Below are 20597 nucleotides of genomic sequence, written 5' to 3'. Positions count from 1 at the left end.
AGTGTCCAAGCCCTGGAATTATGGATCAAAATCGTTTTAGTCAAATTCACAAATGGCTACATTGACTTATTTCTCATTAAAAATGCAAAGTTTAAAGACATTTTTTTCAAAAACTATACAGTAAAAGTACACAAGTCTTTGTGAGGTCATAGAGGGTGACCTGTAGAACAAGGATATAGTGTCCAAGGCCTGGAATTATGGACCAAAATCTATTTATTTACATTCAAATATGACCATCGTAACATATTTCTCATCAAAAATGCAAAGTTTGACTACTATTTTATCAAAAACTATACAGTAAAAGTACAAAAGTCTCCTGGAGGTAATGGAGGGTGACCAGTAGAAAAATAATAATGATAATGGATTGGATTTATCGGCGCTTTTCCAGACGCTCAAAGCGCTTACATTGTATATCCATTATTCATTCACACCTCATTCATACTTGGTGATGGTAAGCTACTATTGTAGCCACAGCTGCCCTGGGGCAGGCTGACAGAGGCGTGTCTGCCAGTACGCGCCTACGGCCCCTCTGACCATCACCGGAACATTCATACGCATTCACACACCAGTGGAGCCACACTGGAGGCAAGATGGGTTAAGTGCCTTGCCCAGGGACACAACGACACTTGGCTGGCGGGAGCCGGAATCGAACCGCCTATCCTTCGATCATTGGCCGACCCGCTCTACCACCTGAGCCACTGTCGCCCCAAAAGAACAAGCATCTTCTGTCTAAGGCCTGGAATTATGGAATCATTAATTTTTAAAATGACTTTATTTAACTTCATTATTTAGAAAGGACAATAAATAACAGATTATTAGTACAAATATGCACTGATAGAATACGTAGTTTTGTTATAGAATTTTATTTGTCTTTTTCATTTTACTCTGAGCACATCTGACGTTCTAATGCTCCAACAGAAAGCTCTATCACCGAGTTTCATGCTCTGCCGTAAACCGTGTAATACGGGCGCATGACTTTTTTGTAGCGCGGCTGATTTGACCGCGGCTGAGTGAACAGCGGCTCACTTGACTGCAGTTGTTTTCCGTCTGTTCTTCTGTTGCTGCACTAATCCCATCCATTCGCGGAGAAAGGTTCCACATGCAGCTTTTCTCGTGTGACACGCCGCTGGACTGCTTTTAGCGCTCAGTATAATCGAGAGAATCCGGTTGATTTTCAAAATAAAAGATTTCTGACTCAAAAAAAAAAGAAGTCCCTAAATTCTTTCGCGGCCCGGTGGCAATGGGTCTGCAGCCCGGTACCGGTCCGCGGCCCGGTGGTTGGGGACCACTGGTTTAGATTACTGTAATGTCCTGCTCTCTGGTTTACCTCAAAAGTCTCTTTCTAACTTACAATTATTACAGAACTCGGCGGCACGAGTTCTGACGAGGACCAGGGGGCGGGAGCACATTACACCAGTTTTAAAATCGCTGCATTGGCTCCCTGTGCGTTTCAGGATTGATTTTAAGATTCTTTTAATGGTTTATAAATGTTTCTATGGTCTTGGGCCTTCTTATTTAGGTGACTTGTTCTACAGATATGAACCCTCGTGGACTCTTAGGGCCTTTGGCCTTGGCGTCTTAGTTGTTCCTAAGGTGAGGACCAAAACCACGGTGAGGCCTCGTTCCACCGTTACGGTCATCGCCTGTGGAACAGCCTGATGGACAGCTGCAGAGACCATTGAGGTTTTTAAAGGCCTCGTGCAGTGGCAAATTTTTTTTTTTCATTTAGAAAGTCAATTGAACTTGGAAAACAAATCTAATAAAAATATTAACTTAAAATGATCCAGCGCGGTTTTATTGATCATTTTATGGTCGTGCACAGCTTTAAATTTGGGCGATAGGTGGTGATGGGCGGGGGCTGCGCGTGACGTCACTTCAGGGATCCCAGAGTGTAAACAACAATGGCGAACGGTTTGAGAAGCGACGTAGACCACGGTTTAGCGGATATTTCTTTGGATGAAGGTGATGAGCCTTCATCAAACACGGGAATTTTAACGACACAGGGTTCGGAGGGTGTACAGCCCTACCAGTTTGAACCGGAAGTTTCCTCATCTGAGGATACAGGGGCTTTGGATGACGATGGTGAAAGCTCATACAGCGATGGCGGGGAGAAGACGATCAAACTTGACTATTTAGAGGAAGTAAAAGTCGTAACAAGGTTTCCGTAGGTGAACCTGCGGAAGGATCATTACCGGAAAAGGAAAGGCGCCGCCGCTGCCGCGGAGCATCCTTTGTCGTCCTCCCCCAGGGAACAGCAAACCCCCCTCAGCGCAGCGCGGGGGCCTCACCCTGGCCGTCCGGCACGCGCCCACCAGGTGCCCGTACACCCCCCGCGTTCCTCCTCCGGAGGGCCGGGGAGGGCTCAAAGCCTCCCCCTGACCGGGGAGCGCCCCTCTCCTTTATTGAAACGGGGAATTCATGAAGGGAGACCCCCTTCTTCGGCACATTACTGCACCCAAATACCATTCACTAATATCCCGTTCGAATCCCCAAATCCACGGCAGTCCAAATTCTATTATGTTAAGTAATTCCATGCCCAGAAAGTCATCACAACACTAGCGGATCTAGCTGTATGTTCCTGTACTGACGTCACACGACCTATGACCTACTTATCGGTGGCTGCCCAAAATCTGAGCGACCGCGCTATCTTTGAACGCTTGAAGAGAGTTCACGGGGCCGCGGGTGACAAAATAATTATACGGGGTTCATTTGTGACATAAATACTAATGTTTTATTGCAGTTTAAGAAAAATCATGATTTTCACCGCACGAGGCCTTTAAGAAGAGATTTAAGACCCACTATTTTAATCTGGCTTTTACATGACTTATGGAAGTATTTAAACTTGTCTTTATTTATTTATTCATTAACTTTTATTTTAATCATTTTATAGTCAATTTATATACACGCTTATTCTTTGAATATGCTAATTATGATTTATCTCATATTATTTTCACATTATTTAAGTGTATGTTGCAATCATTTTTAATGCTTTCGATGTAATATTTTTTTTTTAACGCTAGTGCTTCGTCACTGGGATCCTCTGTTCTGGGGCTCCTCCTGTGCTGTTGCTGCGGTGCCCCGTCTCATCAGGGTGGCTGGGGTCACGCTCCGTAGAGTGGGCTCTGTGCTGGGCGGGCGCTGCAGCGATGACCCCCGGGGTCGGTCTGGGCCTTGGAATAAATGGATCCCCGTAATATCGTTTCTGCACAGCAGCACCGAGCTAGACTGTTTCAGTTTTGAAGTCTCTGGTCAGTTTAGTTGTTAAGGGCTATATTGGGGAAACTGGGTGGGGGGTGGGGGAGAGGTGTTCATTTTGTGGTAATGTCCTTTTTCTTTGTGTATATGTGTTTTTAAACTCTGTTTTTAATGTATATTTTATTTGCTGTAAAGGGCTTTGCTTCAGCTGAATGAAAGGCATTGTACAAATAAGTAAATTTAAAGTTTGAGTGATTTCAATCTAGCAAGAAAATGACATGACTGTTCAGACTAGCTGATAAGTAAGGTGTTCAGTCCCCTTAAGAGCCAAACTGATTTGTCTCTTGGGAAGTTTAGTTCCACTCAAATGAATTCAGAGTGATGGACTTAAGAATGTCATTACCGGTGATGAACTGACCTTTGTCATTTGGATCACTCAGGAGTTAAAAACGTAATAATAACAAGTAAAGATCTTACTGTTGCTAAATGAGTCTAACCATCAGGCCCCACTGAGCACACCAAGTGACATCCAGAACGTGGCAGCACTTAAAATGTGGTTTCTTTGCAATGTATCAACAAACTCAATGTCCTCAAGAGGATGACCTGTGGACGGATGGCAGCCCTGACAGTTGCATTTTCATTAATCAGCCTTTGATAATTGAAGTTGAACTGTCGAGGACATTGGCAGAGATCATGGATCAGGTTCTTTTTCTGCCAGTAACAGTGGACACTATATTTTTAAGCTTTGCTAAGACAAAAACTTGTGATGATCCAATTCTGAGCACCTTTTTACTTGTCTGAAGGAAGAGTCCAACTTAAATATGTCTGATTTGAAAAAGTAAAATCACAGAAATTAATTGTAAGGTTCAGATTTAAACATTCCCTTTACAGAAGATGGGTAAAAGAAACTTTATTTTTTCTCTCTCTCTCTCTCTCAGACGTCACTGCAGAGGAGACAGATCAGTCCACCTAAAGGCCAACTGACTTCCACCTTCTGGATGTCTTATGAATAAAGACAGGAGCAGCTGCTGCGTTGAATAGTTGTCTGTGGCCAGAAGCAGCAGCTCCTGTGAAGAAGCTGAGGACCGAAGTTCTGCTTTATGTCCACTATGGATAGATGAGGTCATGATTTTTATTTTCTTTATGTTTCTAAATTGTCAAACAAATTTGTGGACTTTACGCCCCAATAAGACATTTGATAGTGCTGTGTAGCCATTTTTTTTTTTTTTTTTAAATACATGTTCCTTCCTCTGAGTTTGCGTCAAATGGTCTCATCCAACCAAAATGCTCGCCTGAAACTACTATTACTTGATATCCTGATATCTGAAATGCAGCAAGAGCTTAATGCCTCTTAATAAATGTTAAATGAAGAACAGGGTCCACTTCTTCTTGCCTAAATCTTTAGACAGACACCAACGTGGAGAATCACTGCATATAGCTGGAGGTGGAGCTTCTTGGAAGGTGTAAACAAATATTCTTAAAGCCATTAAATGACTTTCTGTTTCCAAAGTGCGGTCAGCAGGAATCAAAATAAGAAAAAAGTTTGGTCGAACAGTCGCTAGGTCCACTGAGGTGCAGATCAGTTAGAAGAATGTGGCTGTAAGTCAGCTGATAAACTACTTTTTTTTTTTTTACCTTACAAAAAAGTTTCACCAAAGGGACTTAGGCTTCATCTGTCAACTCAACCCTAATGTACAACTGAGATTTTAAACTTGGTTTGGTTACATGACCCTCCGTTACATGATGAAATGCCATACTGACTTGGAGTATTAAAGTTAAACTGGTCATACCTCAATGTTTTGAGTCTGCTCCTTTCTGTAGCATAAGCCTGATTTGTGGAAAATGGGTAAGATTTATTTTCCAGCATGTATAGGGAAAACAGGTTTAAAATGAGGCACATCATATAGAAAAAGCAGCTTCCTGGTGATTTATTTATTTTTTTTCATCTTACACACATGTAAAACTATTTTAGGCAGGCTACATAAAGTGACCACCCATATTTTATTGCATTTCTTTATCATTTTTTTTAAAGAGTTATATTACGGTTAATCTCCAGATGATCGACTTTATACACAGATGTTTACATTTGGCAGTTCTCAATTTGGATGAATCCCAATCACAGGGATCTCTCATCTGCAGACCTACTGTCTGACTCAGACAACCCTATGAGATGAATACAGCACGATCTGTTCTTAAATTAAATGTCAAATGTCCAGATGAAGAAGAAAAAGATGTGGTGTAAAGGAACACTGATTACTTCTTATAATCTACATCAGGGGCTAAACAGAATGAGTGCCAAAACATTTTCCTTTCTTTAAAGATCCACTGCAACAAAGGGCAATATTTTTCAATTTTGTATTAGGCCATCTTTAATTTGAATTTAGACCAAACCGATCTTAACAGCACACACAGGATGCAGCTCTGCTAGAAGTAAATTCCTGACAGTGGTCTTGGATTTGTCTGCATAGAACTTCGGTGTGTCACAGGCAGCAGAAGTTTGTCACCGGCTGTCTTTGATCAGAGCAGCTGCCCGATTCACTCCTCTCTGGAGGTTCTTGGTTTGGAAGCGTACAAAGGATGGCCCTCATGGTTGAGAGCTGCTCTCTCCATGCGCCTGTACCAGTGCTTGACTTTGGTGTTGTCCATCATGTCCTGGAACGCCTGCAGGCCCTCCATTACCCTCAAGACCCCAAACACGGCCTTTGAAAAAATGAATGATTAAATCAGCCTGAAACCAATAGACCTGGATCAAGATTCTGATTCTGCTGAGGTGCCCTCACCAGGTCAGCCAGGTTGGGTTGATTCCCGCCCATGAACTTTCTGTCCCTGCCAATGGCAGCCACCCACTCATTGACAGCTTTATACAAATCCTGCCTGACATCTTCCTGCAAGTTGTGCCTGTTGGATTACAGAAATCCACACTTTATATCTGAACAACACAGAGCTATCGGGAACTTGAAAGTCACTTACCGAGTTTTCAGCCTCTTGGAGATTATGTACATGGCTGCAGCTCCCACATATTTGGCAAAAAAACCCTCCACTGTCCCAAACTTGCCTTCACGAACAATGTAGTCGAAGGAGGCCAGGGCCTCGCCAGTAGTTCTGTACACGTTAGGCGATATTAGATGCACTAACCAATCGTCAGCCCACTGACGCCACTTCATCTCTTCTCTGAAAACAGAAAACCACTGTCAGGCTGACTTATTCATCTGTAACAAGAAAGGAGACATGCATCTGCTAGAAAAGTTAACAAAATGACCCCAGCTAAAGACTTTACAAATTCATAAAACCTCAATTCTGCCAGATATTAGTCTTAAAGCACATCAGTGTCACATGATACAAGTATTGATGAACAACAGACCAGCAACCTCTTCAAAGGTAAACCTGCCTTTGCTCAACACCAGCTGGGTTGACTCCAGCAACACAGTGACACCAAAAGGATTTAACTGGGTTCAAGGTTTAATTGTTAATTTTTCAGGTATCTTTTATAGCCACACTGCCATATATTGATGAACAATATAAACATAAAAGCAAAACCCAATGTAGAAAAATGCTTTGTACCACCCCTGTCATTTTTTTCACAGAACCTAAACAAGAACAAGCATATTGATTTGTTTATTGGTGTTGAGTGTTAAAAATCAAGTTCTAAAAAAAGGCCTTGTCATTGCCATTACTGAAAATAACAAAAATAACAACACAGACAATAAAAAACATTTATAGGGCCTGTACCACACAAAATCAACTTTTTGGGCTTAGTATTATACTGTTCATTCCTCACTATAAACAACCCCAAAGCAGTATTTTGATCCATTCACGCATTTCTGAGTATTCCTCTAAAAACATGCACTCTGAGCACCGGATCCGAGCAGGTCCTTACATTAGACATGTTTGAGACGAACCAGTGCCTTGCCTGAATCATCGGCCAGAACAGGCGGCTTCAAACGGGCGAGGAAGGGCGCCTGAGATGAAGGTGAAAACTGAGCTGCAGCAAGATTGAACGACAACAGGATGGATGAAGATGGATTGTTGCGCAAAGACAGAAAGCTGCGCGTGTCTCCAGGAAAATGATTCTCATGAAAGTGAAGAGGATTTTTGATTCAGAGACGGATGATGCTTTAAAAAGGACAGAAACATTAACGTACTGATCAGAACATTATATAATGTTCTGATCAGTAAACAATTGCCTGTCTGTCTGTGACGGAATAAAAGCCTGTCTTCTACGTACACATCTCTTCTAAATGCCAGGCTGGCTGCCCCACTTTTGGAATAAACAGCAGATATAAGATGTGTGCATGCATCTTTGAAGAAGTTCAGATGTTGTTTGTGGGCGAAACGCAGACAAACTACCAAGTCCGACTCTAGGATGACATCATGAAATGTACCTGCAGAGATGGAGTGGTCTTACTTCTGGATAAGAAAAGAGTTTGCGCAAATAACTATTTCATAAATAATTTATTCTTTAGTCCAACAATCCTATGAACAGTATGAATAGTAGGAACCAGAGTGGAAGAGTGAGGTTACAGGGAGAAGAGATAAAGAAGGGGGAGGAGTTTAAGTATTTAGGGTCAACAGTACAGAGTAATGGAGAGTGTGGAAAAGAAGTGAAGAGGAGAGTGCAAGCAGGTTGGAATGGGTGGAGAAAAGTGTCAGGTGTGATGTGTGACAGAAGAGTTTCAGCACAAATGAAAGGAAAGGTGTACAAGACTGTGGTGAGACCAGCCATGTTGTTTGGACTAGAAACAGTGGGACTGAAGAAAAGACAGGAAGCAGAGCTGGAGGTAGCAGAGATGAAGATGCTGAGGTTCTCTTTGGGAGTGACCAGGATGGATAGGATCAGGAATGAATACATCAGAGGGACAGCACATGTTAGAGGTTTTGGAGATAAAGTCAGAGAGGCCAGACTGAGATGGTTTGGACATGTTCAGAGGAGAGACAGTGAATATATTGGTAGAAGGATGCTGAGTCTAGAGCTGCCAGGAAAGAGGTCTAGAGGAAGACCAAAGAGGAGGTTTATGGATGCAGTGAATGAAGACATGAAGGTGGCTGGTGTTAGAGTGGAGGATGCTGAAGACAGGCTTAGATGGAGGAAACTGATTCGCTGTGGCGACCCCTGAAGGGAAAAGCCCAAAGGAAAAGAAAAAGTCCGACAATAATATATAGTAATGTAGTATAAGATATATAGACATAGTTTATGGATATAGGCCCTTTAAACTATTAATCAAAAGAACATTGATAAGGACAATGTGGGTTTAAAAACAAAAGACAATGATAAAATCTGCTAATTAGGACACAGGAACAACCAAGCCCTTTCAGAAAAGGATCTCTCTTCTTACTTCTGCATTCCTTTGTGGGGGTAAACGGCAGCAGTCTCAGCCTCACTCAGCATCAACCAGTACTTGTTGTTGTACTCTGTCACCTCCTTCCCTCTGTCATTTACAGATTTCATTTCTGGGTAGCAGCGGATGATCTCGGTTAGGGTTTTATCCCTAAGACAAAGAGACTTGAGCTTTGATGTGTTCTTATACTTGTGTTTGAATCATTTAACAGAAAAGTTTTTAGAAAAATCATTACTTTCTCATAAAACTATGCATTTTAACCGAAGCACACATTTCCACCAGATTCAATCCTGTAATAAGGAAAACATTAAAATAATCCTTTATTTATTTGTGAACTGCTCAAATTTTCTTTTCCAATGAATTAATATTTGATGGTTTGTTTAGACTTACTTGCTAATGAACAAGGTCTTGAGGGAACTGATGATAACAGACGAGTCATTTAGCTGCTGCAGATAAACAAAAAGAAAAGGGTTGGGAACTTTTTTTACAATTCAGGAAGACAAATCTAAATAAATCTATTGGAATCACATTTGAAACAAATTTCACCCATGGGACCTGAACTTTAATATCTGCCATGACTGTTAGGCACAAAGAAGAAACTGGTGACAATTGTGTAAATTGTCAGCTTAAAGAAACAGGTCATTACTTTACCAGCTCTCCATTCACCATCAGGATGGGGACTTTCCTGTAGGTGGACCACTTGATCTCCTGCCTCATTACAGGGTTGACCTCCACAATCTCATACGGCGCACCATGATAGTCCAAAAAAGCTCGCACTTTGCTGCAAAAAGGGCAGGTCTTGTACTGGTACAAAATCAGCTTCAGAGCACCTTCTGAATCCTGCAAAGAGGCAGATCCAGAGTTACTACATGTCTCTTCAAGTTAAATCAAAGACTTTTTAAGACTATTTAATATGAACAAAATGAAAAGAATTTCTCTGACTAATTCCTATGGAAGCAAATGTGACTAATATTTCAAAATAAATGTCAATACTGGAAATGCTTTTTTATTTTCACAATATAGTCAATTAATGTCAGTTACTCAAAAATAAAATGACTACTCAATCCTACAAAAAGGCTTTTTCTTTTCCTCATTCTGTGATTGGATTAAAATGATAAAGAACATGACATTTGACATTTCATCTTCAAAAAAGTGCTCGCTCTTCTTCTGACGTGTGAGATTGCGATTGGTCATGCTAAAGCTAGCGCTTTAGCTAAAGTCTCCAGCAAGCCAATGCAGCGGCGAACTATTGACACCATAGATCTTTTTCGGTAAGTACTTGGTGTTTTACACATAACATGTAAAGCGGTACAAGTGACATTTAGTAGTAGTTCACTTTCGTCTTATCCCTTTCAGGATCCCCACAGCGTAACGGCACCCACTGTTTCTCATCAGTGATTCGTCAGAGTTTTTACGCCGGATGCCCTTCCTGACACAACCCTGTACTTGAGGGGCACAGGGACCCAGTTAGGCAGCAGCGTCAAGGGTCTTGCCTAAGGACCCAATCTGGGTGGGGATCAACCCTGGGAATCGAACCCAGGGCTCCTGCGTGACAGCCCGACACCTAGCCCACTAGGCCTTATTTATGTCATCCTAATCTATCTTATTGTAGCCTTGTAGACAGGCTGTCTGCAAAGTGGATGCAGACAAAGCACGCTTTCTCTAATGTAACAAAAGCGTGGATTGTATGGGCGGTGGGCTGCACGGTGGTGCAGTGGTTAGCGCGCTTGCCTCACAGCACGAAGGCCCTGGTTCAAATCCCAGCTGGAGGACCTGAAACATCAACTGTGGACCTTTCTGTGTGGAGTTTGCATGTTCTCCCCGTGCAAGGCTGGGTTTTCACCGGGGACTCTGGCTTCCTCCCACCATCCAAAAACATGCTTCATAGGTTCACTGGTTACTCTAAATTGCCCCTAGGTGTGAATGTGAGAGTGGTTGAGGCCCTTCAACAGACTGGTGACCTGTCCAGGTGTATCCTGCCTTCACCCATCAGTAGTCAGGTTAGGCCCCGACACCCCCGCGACCCCAAAAGGGATAAAGCGGCTAAGAAGATGAATGAATGAAAAAAAAAGATGGGAGGTACAATAGTAACCTGTCTAAACACTAGACTAAAATACACCAGATTCTAGCTGACGGCTGTGCAATGTCTGAACCGTCCAAGTGAGACGACTAGCGGCATAAATTATCAATAAGGTGTGTATGCTAGCAGTGACTAATCATTATCACTAATGATTATCAAAGAAAACTGCAGGAAAATATAGTAAAAGGAGGGGGAAATGAAAATGGATACTGGGGCTGCCACAAACTATTATTTTCATAGTCCACTAATCACCGATTAATTTTTCCGATTAGTTGGCTAATCGGGTCACACGTTAGCTGGATGTAAAGCACACATCTTAGCCATCATTAGCTTTAAACTAACTAAAATAAAGACAATTAAGAAAATCATTTATTAAACTTATAATGAATTGTGCACCATCTGCCCTTCATTTGGTTCTGGCAATAAAACAAGATCCAAATCAAACGAGGTCGGCATCTGAAACAAGGAACTATTTTTCACAAAAGAAAGTTTTGGTCTCACTAACTCAAATTTCAAAAAAGTGAAATTTTTGGTGCTGAACGCTCACAAATTTGTTTAATTTGAGTACACTCTGACTCCATATAAATAAAGTAACGACTAATCTACTCCATCTTGTCGATTAGTCAACTAATCGTGACAGCCATAATGGATACCAGCATGGTTAAAAAAAAATAAAAAAAAGATCATATGATATGAAAAAGCTGAACATTAATATTGTGCCTCAATAATATTAAAAAATTATCTGACATAAAAATTTAAATGATTTGAAATGCAGCATTGTGAATTTTTATTTCTACATTTTTTGTTCTTTGAAGTGAGAAAACAATTTGATATGCTCTGCTTATTTGTCACCTTAAAATGTATGTAATTATTATAAGGACACATTCATATTTATTGTTAATTATATTTTAATGTTGGATAAGGTATTAAACTAACATACTGTGTTTTAAATTGTTTTAAAAAAAAGTCAGATTTTAAAAACTCAGATATCATAGATTACCAAGGTAATATAATGATTATTGCAATATCAAGATACTATCAAAATCGTGAGCCATGTATAGCGAATCGTATCGTATTTCAAGTAACCCTGAGATTTCCAGACTTAATGTTGACGTCACCCATACGAAAAGCTTTATCTCCGGCCAGAGCCTTCTTTTTCACTTCCTGATAGTCTGCCATAATGTCACCAGTCCACAGTGATTGGTCTGAGTTGGTTTGAGTCATTTTCTTTAGAGGAACTACTGTCACCAATAGCGAGTAAGCTCGTTCCAGCTGGTTCGAACTCCACGCCGGATTCACAGAAAATAAAAACAATTGAGATTTTGAGGTTTATTTCACAGCCACAATTTACAAAAAATATTGACATTGGTATCAACATTTGTGATATTGACCGGTATAGGATCGATGCCCAAATTCTCAGTATTGTCCAGCCCTAGATCTTGGGATCTTGGGGTGCTGAGCTAAGTGTCTGGTAAGTGTTGAAAAGCACTGTCCTAGTGAAGATGCTCCTCGTCTGCCAGATTTCAAAATTGTCCTGAACTTCATTGGGGCACCTTTGATAAACGTGTTAACTGCACCTGATCTGCAGACATATTTGTCAAGGTACTGCTTAACTGTGGAAGTTTCGTGAGTCAACTCACCTTTTTGTCCTCCTCAGCCATGAGCTGCTGGACGGACACCTTCATCGTCTGGTACCAGCCCAGACCTCCGCCAAGCAGAAGGGCGCAGCCGAAAAGCCGGCCTCCTCCTGGACGAACCGACAACAGCCTGGACCGCAACCCTGTCCCACGGGAGCAGTACGCCCTCCGAAAGCCGAGCAGATAAGAGACGGAGTCCGCGCGATGGACGACCGAAGCTCGTAGAAACGACGAGCTGATCCTACCGAATCCTCTACTGCAGACGGCAGCCATGACAGGTTTATGTAAAGACCCACAATGCAACGCGAGAACTCAAGGAACAGTTTTGGGTTTAGCAGGCGGTTTCTTTTCTGCCTTTTTTTTTTTTTTGACATAATAAAAAATGTAATGAACACATTGTAGTAAATACCAAGTAAATGCCACCCTAAGTTTAACATTATCTTCTTACTATCCAGTCTACAGAATATAGAATCAGGGTCACGCAGGAAAAAAAAAAGTTGTGGAGAATTTTGACATCAGTATCAGAATTTTGACTTTAAAGTTATAACAAACCCTTCTCACAGTGACGGCAAACAGGGAGAAAAGAGTGAATAGTGACTTAAAGCAGACATTTGAACACCGTTAAACACAATTTTACATCAATAATAAAAGGTGACCTTACTAATTTAAGCAAAAAATGTCTAATATTTATTTTATTAATGTCCTGCCTAACTGTATTTTCGATTCCTGTCATAGATCGTTCACAAATCTATGTACAAATTTGAATAAATCCTATAATAATGGATTTTTTATTCAAAATGTCGACCTTTCATTTGTACAACAGACTATTAGGGCCACCAAAAAAAAGTAGTATTACAAGGTTTTTTTCTCGCAAAATTACGACTTTAAATCTTGTAAATTTACAACAGGTGGAAGTGCCTACAGTCCAACGAATTTACGCCGTGAGCTGAAGCAGACCGACTTCACTGTGAAAAGCGTCTTGGATTTCAACAGGTAAGCTGAATGTTTAAAAAAATTCAGTCAATGTTTGGAATTTTCTTATTCACGTATTAATCATTGATGGTGGCTTGCAGGATCTCTGCAGATCCCGTTGATGAAGCCATTGATATCCTCACAGCTGTTCGCTTCCAGTCAATTATTCCTCCGTGACAGACAAGAGCTCCTCCAACTCTGTGATGTTTCTGTCTAAAGAGGCCTAACGTAACATACTTTTGGCATTCATCGTTGTTGTTTTGTGTTGAAAATGGGACATTTCATTTGAAGAAGAGGGCATCCGGTGCGCCTTTGGTTTCTGCGCATGACAGAAACATGACGTAAAGTGGTGAAAGGGCTTCTGAGTATGTAAACTGAAAGGCCAAAATAAAGTGACGGTCTTGTGAACATGTATCTCTGAGCTCTTTAGTTTACATATGAAACTCCGCACAACTGACACCAAACCCGGAAATATTTGATTTTGAATCACCAAAAGGTTCCGAATATTTTTTTGTTTTTAACACCGATCTGGAAATAAATCTTCACAAAATACTCCACGTCGTTCATCTTCCAGCACGGCTCTAATAAACAGACAACTTTGGTTCTTTTCTTATTAATTTACGACTTTTAATCTTGTAAATTTACAACCTTAAAAATCTCATAGATTTTAATGTCGTAAATTTACTATTTTTTTCTCGTAAATTTAGGACTTTAAATCTCGTAAATTTACAAGATTAAAAGTCGTAAATTTAGTCTATGACTTTTAAAGTCATAAATATACTACTTTATTCTCGTGATTTAGCAGTTACGACTTCTTTCTCGTAAATTTATGATATTTAAAGTAGTAATTTTCAAAATAAAATTTTCTTTATAAAGTGGCCCTAATACTCTGTTGTACATTTAAGCAGATATTATTCTAACGGTTTCTATTTTAGCTGATGTTACTTACACCTATTTTAAGTGCGATCAGCACAAAAGCTGATAGAAATTCTTGCTGGCCACATTTCACAGACCCTTTTCCCGGTGACGTCACACAAAATGGCGACAGGGCTGTCAGCGGAATACGTAACTTCCGATTAATGGATTTAGAATGGGAAACCGAAGAACTGAACGCTGTTTAACCTGATTTTACATAAACAATAAAATGTAACCTTACCAATTTCAACAGAAAAATTTACAATATTTATTTTATGAATGTCCTGCTGAACTGTATTTTCATTTTCTTTCTCAGATCATTTTCAAATCAAAATAGAAATGCCTAAAAACCCTACAATATTGGATGTTTTATTGAAACTATCAACCTTTCATTTGACCAGATATTACTGTGTGAATGCTGTGTCAGCATTTTTCTTCCATACGTTTTTTGTCACTCTGTAGCTCTTCAGCCCCTTCACCTATTCAGCTCATTCAGCTATCAAAATATTCAGCTCTTCTAGGAGATAGCTGCTCGTAAGTTTTAATTTCATAACTTCAACTTTTTAAACTATTCAACCAACTACCACTTTTTTAACTCCATTGAAAATGGCTTACGGAATGTTCAAAAGCTCCTTTTTCAGTAAAAAGCTTTGAGCTCTGCAAAACAATAGAAGTCAAGTAGACTTTCAACGACAGAAATCATTCAAGTTTTAAACTGTTCAGCAGACTTTGGGCTCTTGAACTTGTATCTTTATTTTTAAAACTCCTTACGGTTTTCAAAATATCGCTTTTCAAAGCCAACATGTCATCTTTGAGTCATTTATCAGTTATGAATGAAAAACAATACAGATTTAGTGTCAGTTGGATACAGGCAGCAGAGTGAAGAAGAGTGTGTGGAGTGGGATGAAGAAAAAACATCAAATTGACTCGTTTTGCTCAAACTCGGCATTTGTGTCCCTCACAGAAACATTTTTTTATCAAATGTGGGCATTTTTCCTGGCTTTCGGATGATACAACTTTGAAAACCGTTAGCCATGTAGTTTTACCACAGCGGCCCCAAATATCAGCAAAACCTGAAGATTTCCTCCATTAAGCCTAATGGATTTTGGTGGAGAAGATTTTTTGAGGTACTTCGTTTTCAACTTGCAAGTACTTCTGTATACCTAATTAGAAAAACATAAAAATCACACTAAATGTAGTCCAACATCCCTAGATCCTCACGGTGTTTTTACTTTTACTCTGATGAAAACGGTTCAAAAGATATGAGCTTTTGTTCGGGCCATGTGCCCGTAATTTATTTTCAATGAGAGAGAAGGACGCAGACCTCAGTTGTGTTTATTGTAAGGGGGGAGTCCTGGGTTGTGAGTGATGACATGACTGAGTTTATCTGGTTGGTGTTATCCTTCTCAAATTGGGTGAAGAAGGAGTTAAGGTTGTTGGGAAGAGAAGTAGAACTGCTGTCTGTGATCTGGATGGGTTTCCGGTCAGATGGAACAGAGTTCACAGCTGCCATGTTTTTGAGGCCTTGCCAGGCTGTTCGAAGATTTCCTGTGGCAAAGGACTGTTCTACTTTGTTTTTGTAATCCCGCTTGGCTTTTTTTATGGCTTGTTTGACCTCCTTATTTACCTCTTTCTTTTCAACCTCAGTTCTAGTGAAGAAAATTCTCTTTTTTTTGTTCAAAATGGGTTTAAGATCTTTTGTTACCCAGGGTTTGTTATTGGCATAGATAGGGACTCTTTTGGTGGGGATAATGCTGTCCACACAGAATGAGATGTATGCAGACACCGTCTCCACCTCTTCGTTGATGTTGGAGGAAGAGGAAGTGAGGATGTCCCAGTCTGTGGTTTCAAAGCATCCTTGTAGTCTGTCGATGCTCTCTGTTGTCCACTGTTTGATGTCCTTGGTAATTTTCTGTGTCCTCTTAACCACTGGTGAGTAAGTTGGAGCCAGTAATATGCGATTGTGGTCTGAATCTCCAAGAGGAAGAAGAGCAACAGATGTGTAAGCGTTGGGAACTGAACCAAAGCATTTATCTAATTTTTTCCCCAGGCGGGTGTTACAGTTTATATACTGATGGAAACCTTTTAGAGTTTTTTCAACTGAACATTGGTTAAAATCACCCATGATAAATTTCGGAGCATCAGGTGAAATGAGGTCATATTTATCTAAAACATCTTTTAACTGTTCTGAAGCTGAGGATGAGTTGGCTTTAGGGTGAATATAAACAAGAAATAAGAACAATTGAGGGAATTCCCTCGGCAGATACCACGGCCGTACGGAGACACACAGGAGTTCAATATCAGAGTTACAAAGCTTTTCTCTGACAATTACAGTTTTACACCATCGGGGGTTAATGTAGAGGCAGACTCCCCCACCGAGCTGTTTTTGAGTGGTTTTACAGTCACGGTCTAACCTGATGGGAGACCCAAATCCGTCTATGTGTAAAGAGTCATTACTGTCCTTCTCATTTAACCACGTTTCAGTGAAAGCCAAGATGGAGACAGTCCAGTATTCGTACATGTGCAGCATGTTAGCTTGAAGTTCGTCGGATTTATTGTGCAGAGAGCGCATATTGGAGAGAATAATTGATGGGAGAACACGGTTTTGTTTATTGTCTCCTCGTTTCAGTCTAGCACACACACAAAGATCTCCAGTCTTACTAAAGCAGTCCACAGTTGTTTCAAGTGTGTTGAAGGTTTTTTACCAATAAATGCTGTAAATGTAAGGGTTCTTTTAAACTAATTTGAGATTCATCCAAAATTTTAGCTGCTAATATCAGAGCTCTGCTGGTTGTTTTTGCTCTTTCTGGGTTTTTTGAGCATGTTTGGCCTTTTAGCTATTATAATGGCATAATTCTAGCTTTTTGGACTATTTTGGCATTTACCCCAAAAAGCTATTTTGAAGTTTAGCTAATATTTCAGCTACATGGTAGCAGTTTAAGGTAATTTCTGCTTTATTTCAGTTTTTTTAGGCTATTTTGGAGTTTAGCTAGTATTTCAGCTACAAGCTAGCTGTTTTGGCTTTTTTAGGTTATTTTTCAGTTTTTAGGCTATTTTGGAGACAAGCTAATATTTCTGCTTTAAGCTAGGTTTTTTGGGCTATTTAGACATTTTACCAGCTTTTTAGGCTAATTGGGCAATCAGGTAATATTTTTTAGCTTGCTATCAGTTTCAGCCATTTCAGCTATCAGCTTCAGCCATTTCAGCTTCAGCCATTTTAGCTATCAGCTTAGCTTTTCAACTATTAGATTCAGCTTTTCAACTATTAGCTTCAGCAATTTCAGCTATCAGCTTTAGCATTTTCAGCTATCAATATGAGCATCTTCAGCTATTTGAAAAAGTATCTTCAGCGGCCACGTTCAGCTTACAGCAGTCGCAGTTACCTGCGACTGCTATCGCAGTTAATCGCAGGTAATGCAAAATTTCTAGTTTATATTATGTTTTGCTGCATTTCTTTTCACCAAATTTATTTTTGCACTGTTACGGTTTCATTGTCAATTTCATTGTCCTTTTGATAATGGCAATAAAGGCCTATCTATCTCATTTTTCATTATTTTTCTTGCTTACAACTACACTCAACAAAAATATAAACACAACACTTTTGTTTTTGCTCCCACTTTTCATGAGATGGATTTAAACATCTAGGCCAGGATCTCCACATCCAGCAGGTTCACCTCCAAGATGGTCTGAGACCAGCCACTCAGACAGCTGCTGAAACACCTGTTTTACATAACCAAACAATTTCTGCACAAACTGTCAGAAACCGTCTCAGGGAAGCTCAACTGCATGCTGGTCGCCCTCATCGGGGTCTTAACCTGACTCCAGATCGTTGTGGTAACAAATGCTTACATTCAATGGCGTCTGGCACGTTGGAGATGTGATCTCTTCACGGATGAATCTGGGTTTACATGGGTTTTGAAGGTGGTTAGAGAGTCCAGGTTTCTGAGATCAGTTACATGGTGCAGAGGCGAGGCAGGGGAACAGACAGGTGAAGGGACGATGAGGACTGCACGGAGCGGGGGGTGTGGGGATGTTGATTAGTCCAGACAGGTATGGAGGGGAGAGGTTGTGGATGGCCTTGAAGATGTGCAGAAGGATTTTGAAGATGATGCGTGACTGGACTGGGAGCCAGTGCAGGTGCTGTAGAACAATGGTGATGTGGTGGTGAAGTGGGGTTCCAGAGATGATCCAAGCTGCAGTGTTTTAAACCAGTTGAAGTCTATGGATGGATTTCTTGGGAAGACTGATGAGGAGGGAGTTGCAGTAGTCAAGGCGGCTGGTGACGAGGCTGTGGACCAGGATGGAGGCTGACTGGGGGGTGAGGGAGGGATGAAGACGGTTGATGTTAGAAAGAATGAGGACTGGGTGATGTTGCTGATGGGTCTGAAAGGACAAGAACTGTCGAGGACGACACCCAAACTCTTCACCTGTGATGAGGAGGTGACTGGGGAATCGTCAATGGAAAGCGTGAGGGAGTTGAGTTTGGACAGGGTGGATCTGGTGCCAACAAGTAGGAGTTCATTTTTATTGCTGTTGAGTTGGAGGTGATTTGAGGAAAACCAGGATTTAAGTTTGGACAGACATGTTGTAAGAAAGGGAGGGGGGACACAGGAGGAGGGGTGGGTTGACAGGTAGAGTTGGGTATCGTCGGCGTAGCAGTGGAACTGAATATTTAATTTTCTGAAGATATTCCCAAGGGGTAGAAGCTATATGATAAAAAGGAGGGAGCCGAGGACAGAGCCTTGGGGCACTTCAGAGGTGACCGAGGTAACCCCCTCGGTTACATTTTTCGGATGCACAACGTCCAGTTTCATTGCTACGCGGATGACACCCAGCTCTACATCTCCTCCAAACCTGGCTCCACTTTTCCACCTTCCTCCCTTTCCAAATGTCTACTTGAAGTCAAGTCCTGGTTCACAGCAAACTTTCTCAAATTAAACTGCAATAAGACTGAACTTTTCATTGTTGGCACAAAATCCATCCTCAGTAAAAACTCTCCCTCGACAACTCCTCCATATCCCCTTCCCCACAGGTTAAGAGTCTGGGTGTCATCCTTGACAGCACTCTGTCCTTCTCTGCCCACATCACCCGGACCGCTTACTTTCATCTCTGTAACATCCGTCGTCTCCGTCCCTCTCTCACCCCTCACTCCACAGCCGTCCTGGTCCACAGTCTCGTCACCTCCCGTATTGACTACTGCAACTCCCTTCTTTCTGGACTTCCTCAGTAAACCCTCCGTAAGCTTCAACTGGTTCAGAACTCAGCTGCTCGGATAATAACCCAAACCCCCTCCATTCAGCATATTACACCCGTCCTACAGCAGCTCCATTGGTTACCAGTATCTCACCGGATCACCTACAAAATCCTCATTTTAACTTTCAAAGCCCTCCACAACCTCGCCCCTCCATATCTTTCAGAGCTCCTGACTGTCGCTACTCCCACCCGCTCCCTCAGATCCTCTTCCTCCCTCTGACTGGTTCCTCCACGATCACGTCTCATCACCATGGGGGGTAGAGCATTCAGCACCTCTGCCCCACAACTCTGGAACTCCTTCCCCACTGATCTACAAAATATGGACTCATTTTCTCAATTCTCCAAACGCCTGAAAACTTACCTCTTTCGCAGTGCTTTCTTTTTGAAAGGTAAATAAACCCACCAGGAGTACAGGCTTTAAGATGGGAAAAGTTGTTGGGGTCGTTGCCAGGTTTCTGTCAGGCCCAGGAAATCCAGTTTTCTCTCGGAGAGGAGGTCATGAAGCAAATGGCCTTTGTCTGTGAGAGACCGGACATTGAGCAGGCCGAAGCTAATGGTGGTCGGGCTGCACTGAGCCACGGAGCAAACCGACGTGGTGAGGCTGGCTAGCACACTGCGGTTAGAAACCTGACCGGTGCTGCGGGGGCGGCAGCGGGTGGTGGACCAGAATGATTTAATGTTTGTGGAGTGGTTGAGCTGGAAGTTTCTGCGGGATCCATGGTGCTGGTATCTCCGGCGCGGGGGAAAGACGATGTCCGAGTAAAGGAGCAAGGCCGGCGAGGGCGGGTCAGGCATCCGAGGACGAAGGTGAAGCAGCTTGGAAGGTGAGTAACAGAGAGGACCCGCCACTGAACAATGGCTTGGCAGCAATAGTGTCCAAATCACAATATACACCAGATGAAAAACTTGGTGTTCGGCATAGTGGAAAAAAATGTGTGGAGAGCAGGCGAGCCGGAAAGCACCGGCAGCCAGGTGCGCCAGTGTTCACTTTCGAATGAGTACCAATCAATCATGTGTTGCACTGCATGAGGCTCATGGTGGTGACACCAGATACTGACTGGTTCTGGGTCCCCAGACCCCAATAAAGCAAAAAAAAAAATGCAGATTTCAGTTTGGCCTTTTATTGTGGACAGTCTAAGGCAGTGGTCCCCAACCTTTTTGGGGCTGTGGACCGGTCAGCCAGTGTGGAGTTATTCCGCGGCCCGGCCG

General features: G+C 41.7%; 3 protein-coding genes across 3 annotated transcripts in view; 1 reads left to right on the top strand and 2 right to left on the bottom strand.

The window, feature by feature from the left end:
• gle1 (GLE1 RNA export mediator) overlaps positions 1-4570 on the top strand; it is a 14957-nt gene extending 10387 nt beyond the window's left edge. The window contains exon 10 of the mRNA XM_036212850.1: positions 4134-4570. Within this exon, the coding sequence (XP_036068743.1) occupies positions 4134-4208 (75 nt within the window). The 3' untranslated portion in view covers positions 4209-4570. The remainder of the gene's footprint in view (positions 1-4133) is intronic.
• ptpn22 (protein tyrosine phosphatase non-receptor type 22) overlaps positions 1-20597 on the bottom strand; it is a gene marked incomplete at its 3' end in the record, with an annotated part of 240451 nt that overhangs the window by 37855 nt on the left and 181999 nt on the right.
• On the bottom strand, positions 5109-12536 carry ptgesl (prostaglandin E synthase 2-like). Its single transcript, XM_024292709.2, has 7 exons — positions 12252-12536; positions 9183-9371; positions 8922-8977; positions 8529-8681; positions 6166-6366; positions 5976-6093; positions 5109-5895 (listed from the first exon to the last, which is right to left on the bottom strand). The coding sequence occupies exons 1-7, from the start codon at positions 12519-12521 to the stop codon at positions 5731-5733; spliced, it is 1152 nt and encodes a 383-aa protein (XP_024148477.1). The 5' UTR covers positions 12522-12536; the 3' UTR covers positions 5109-5730.

Source organism: Oryzias melastigma, linkage group LG7 (assembly GCF_002922805.2).
Source record: "Oryzias melastigma strain HK-1 linkage group LG7, ASM292280v2, whole genome shotgun sequence".
Classification (NCBI taxonomy): Eukaryota; Metazoa; Chordata; class Actinopteri; order Beloniformes; family Adrianichthyidae; genus Oryzias; species Oryzias melastigma.
Note: the sequence above shows the minus strand (reverse complement) of the source record. Positions and strands in the feature narration are given on the sequence as shown.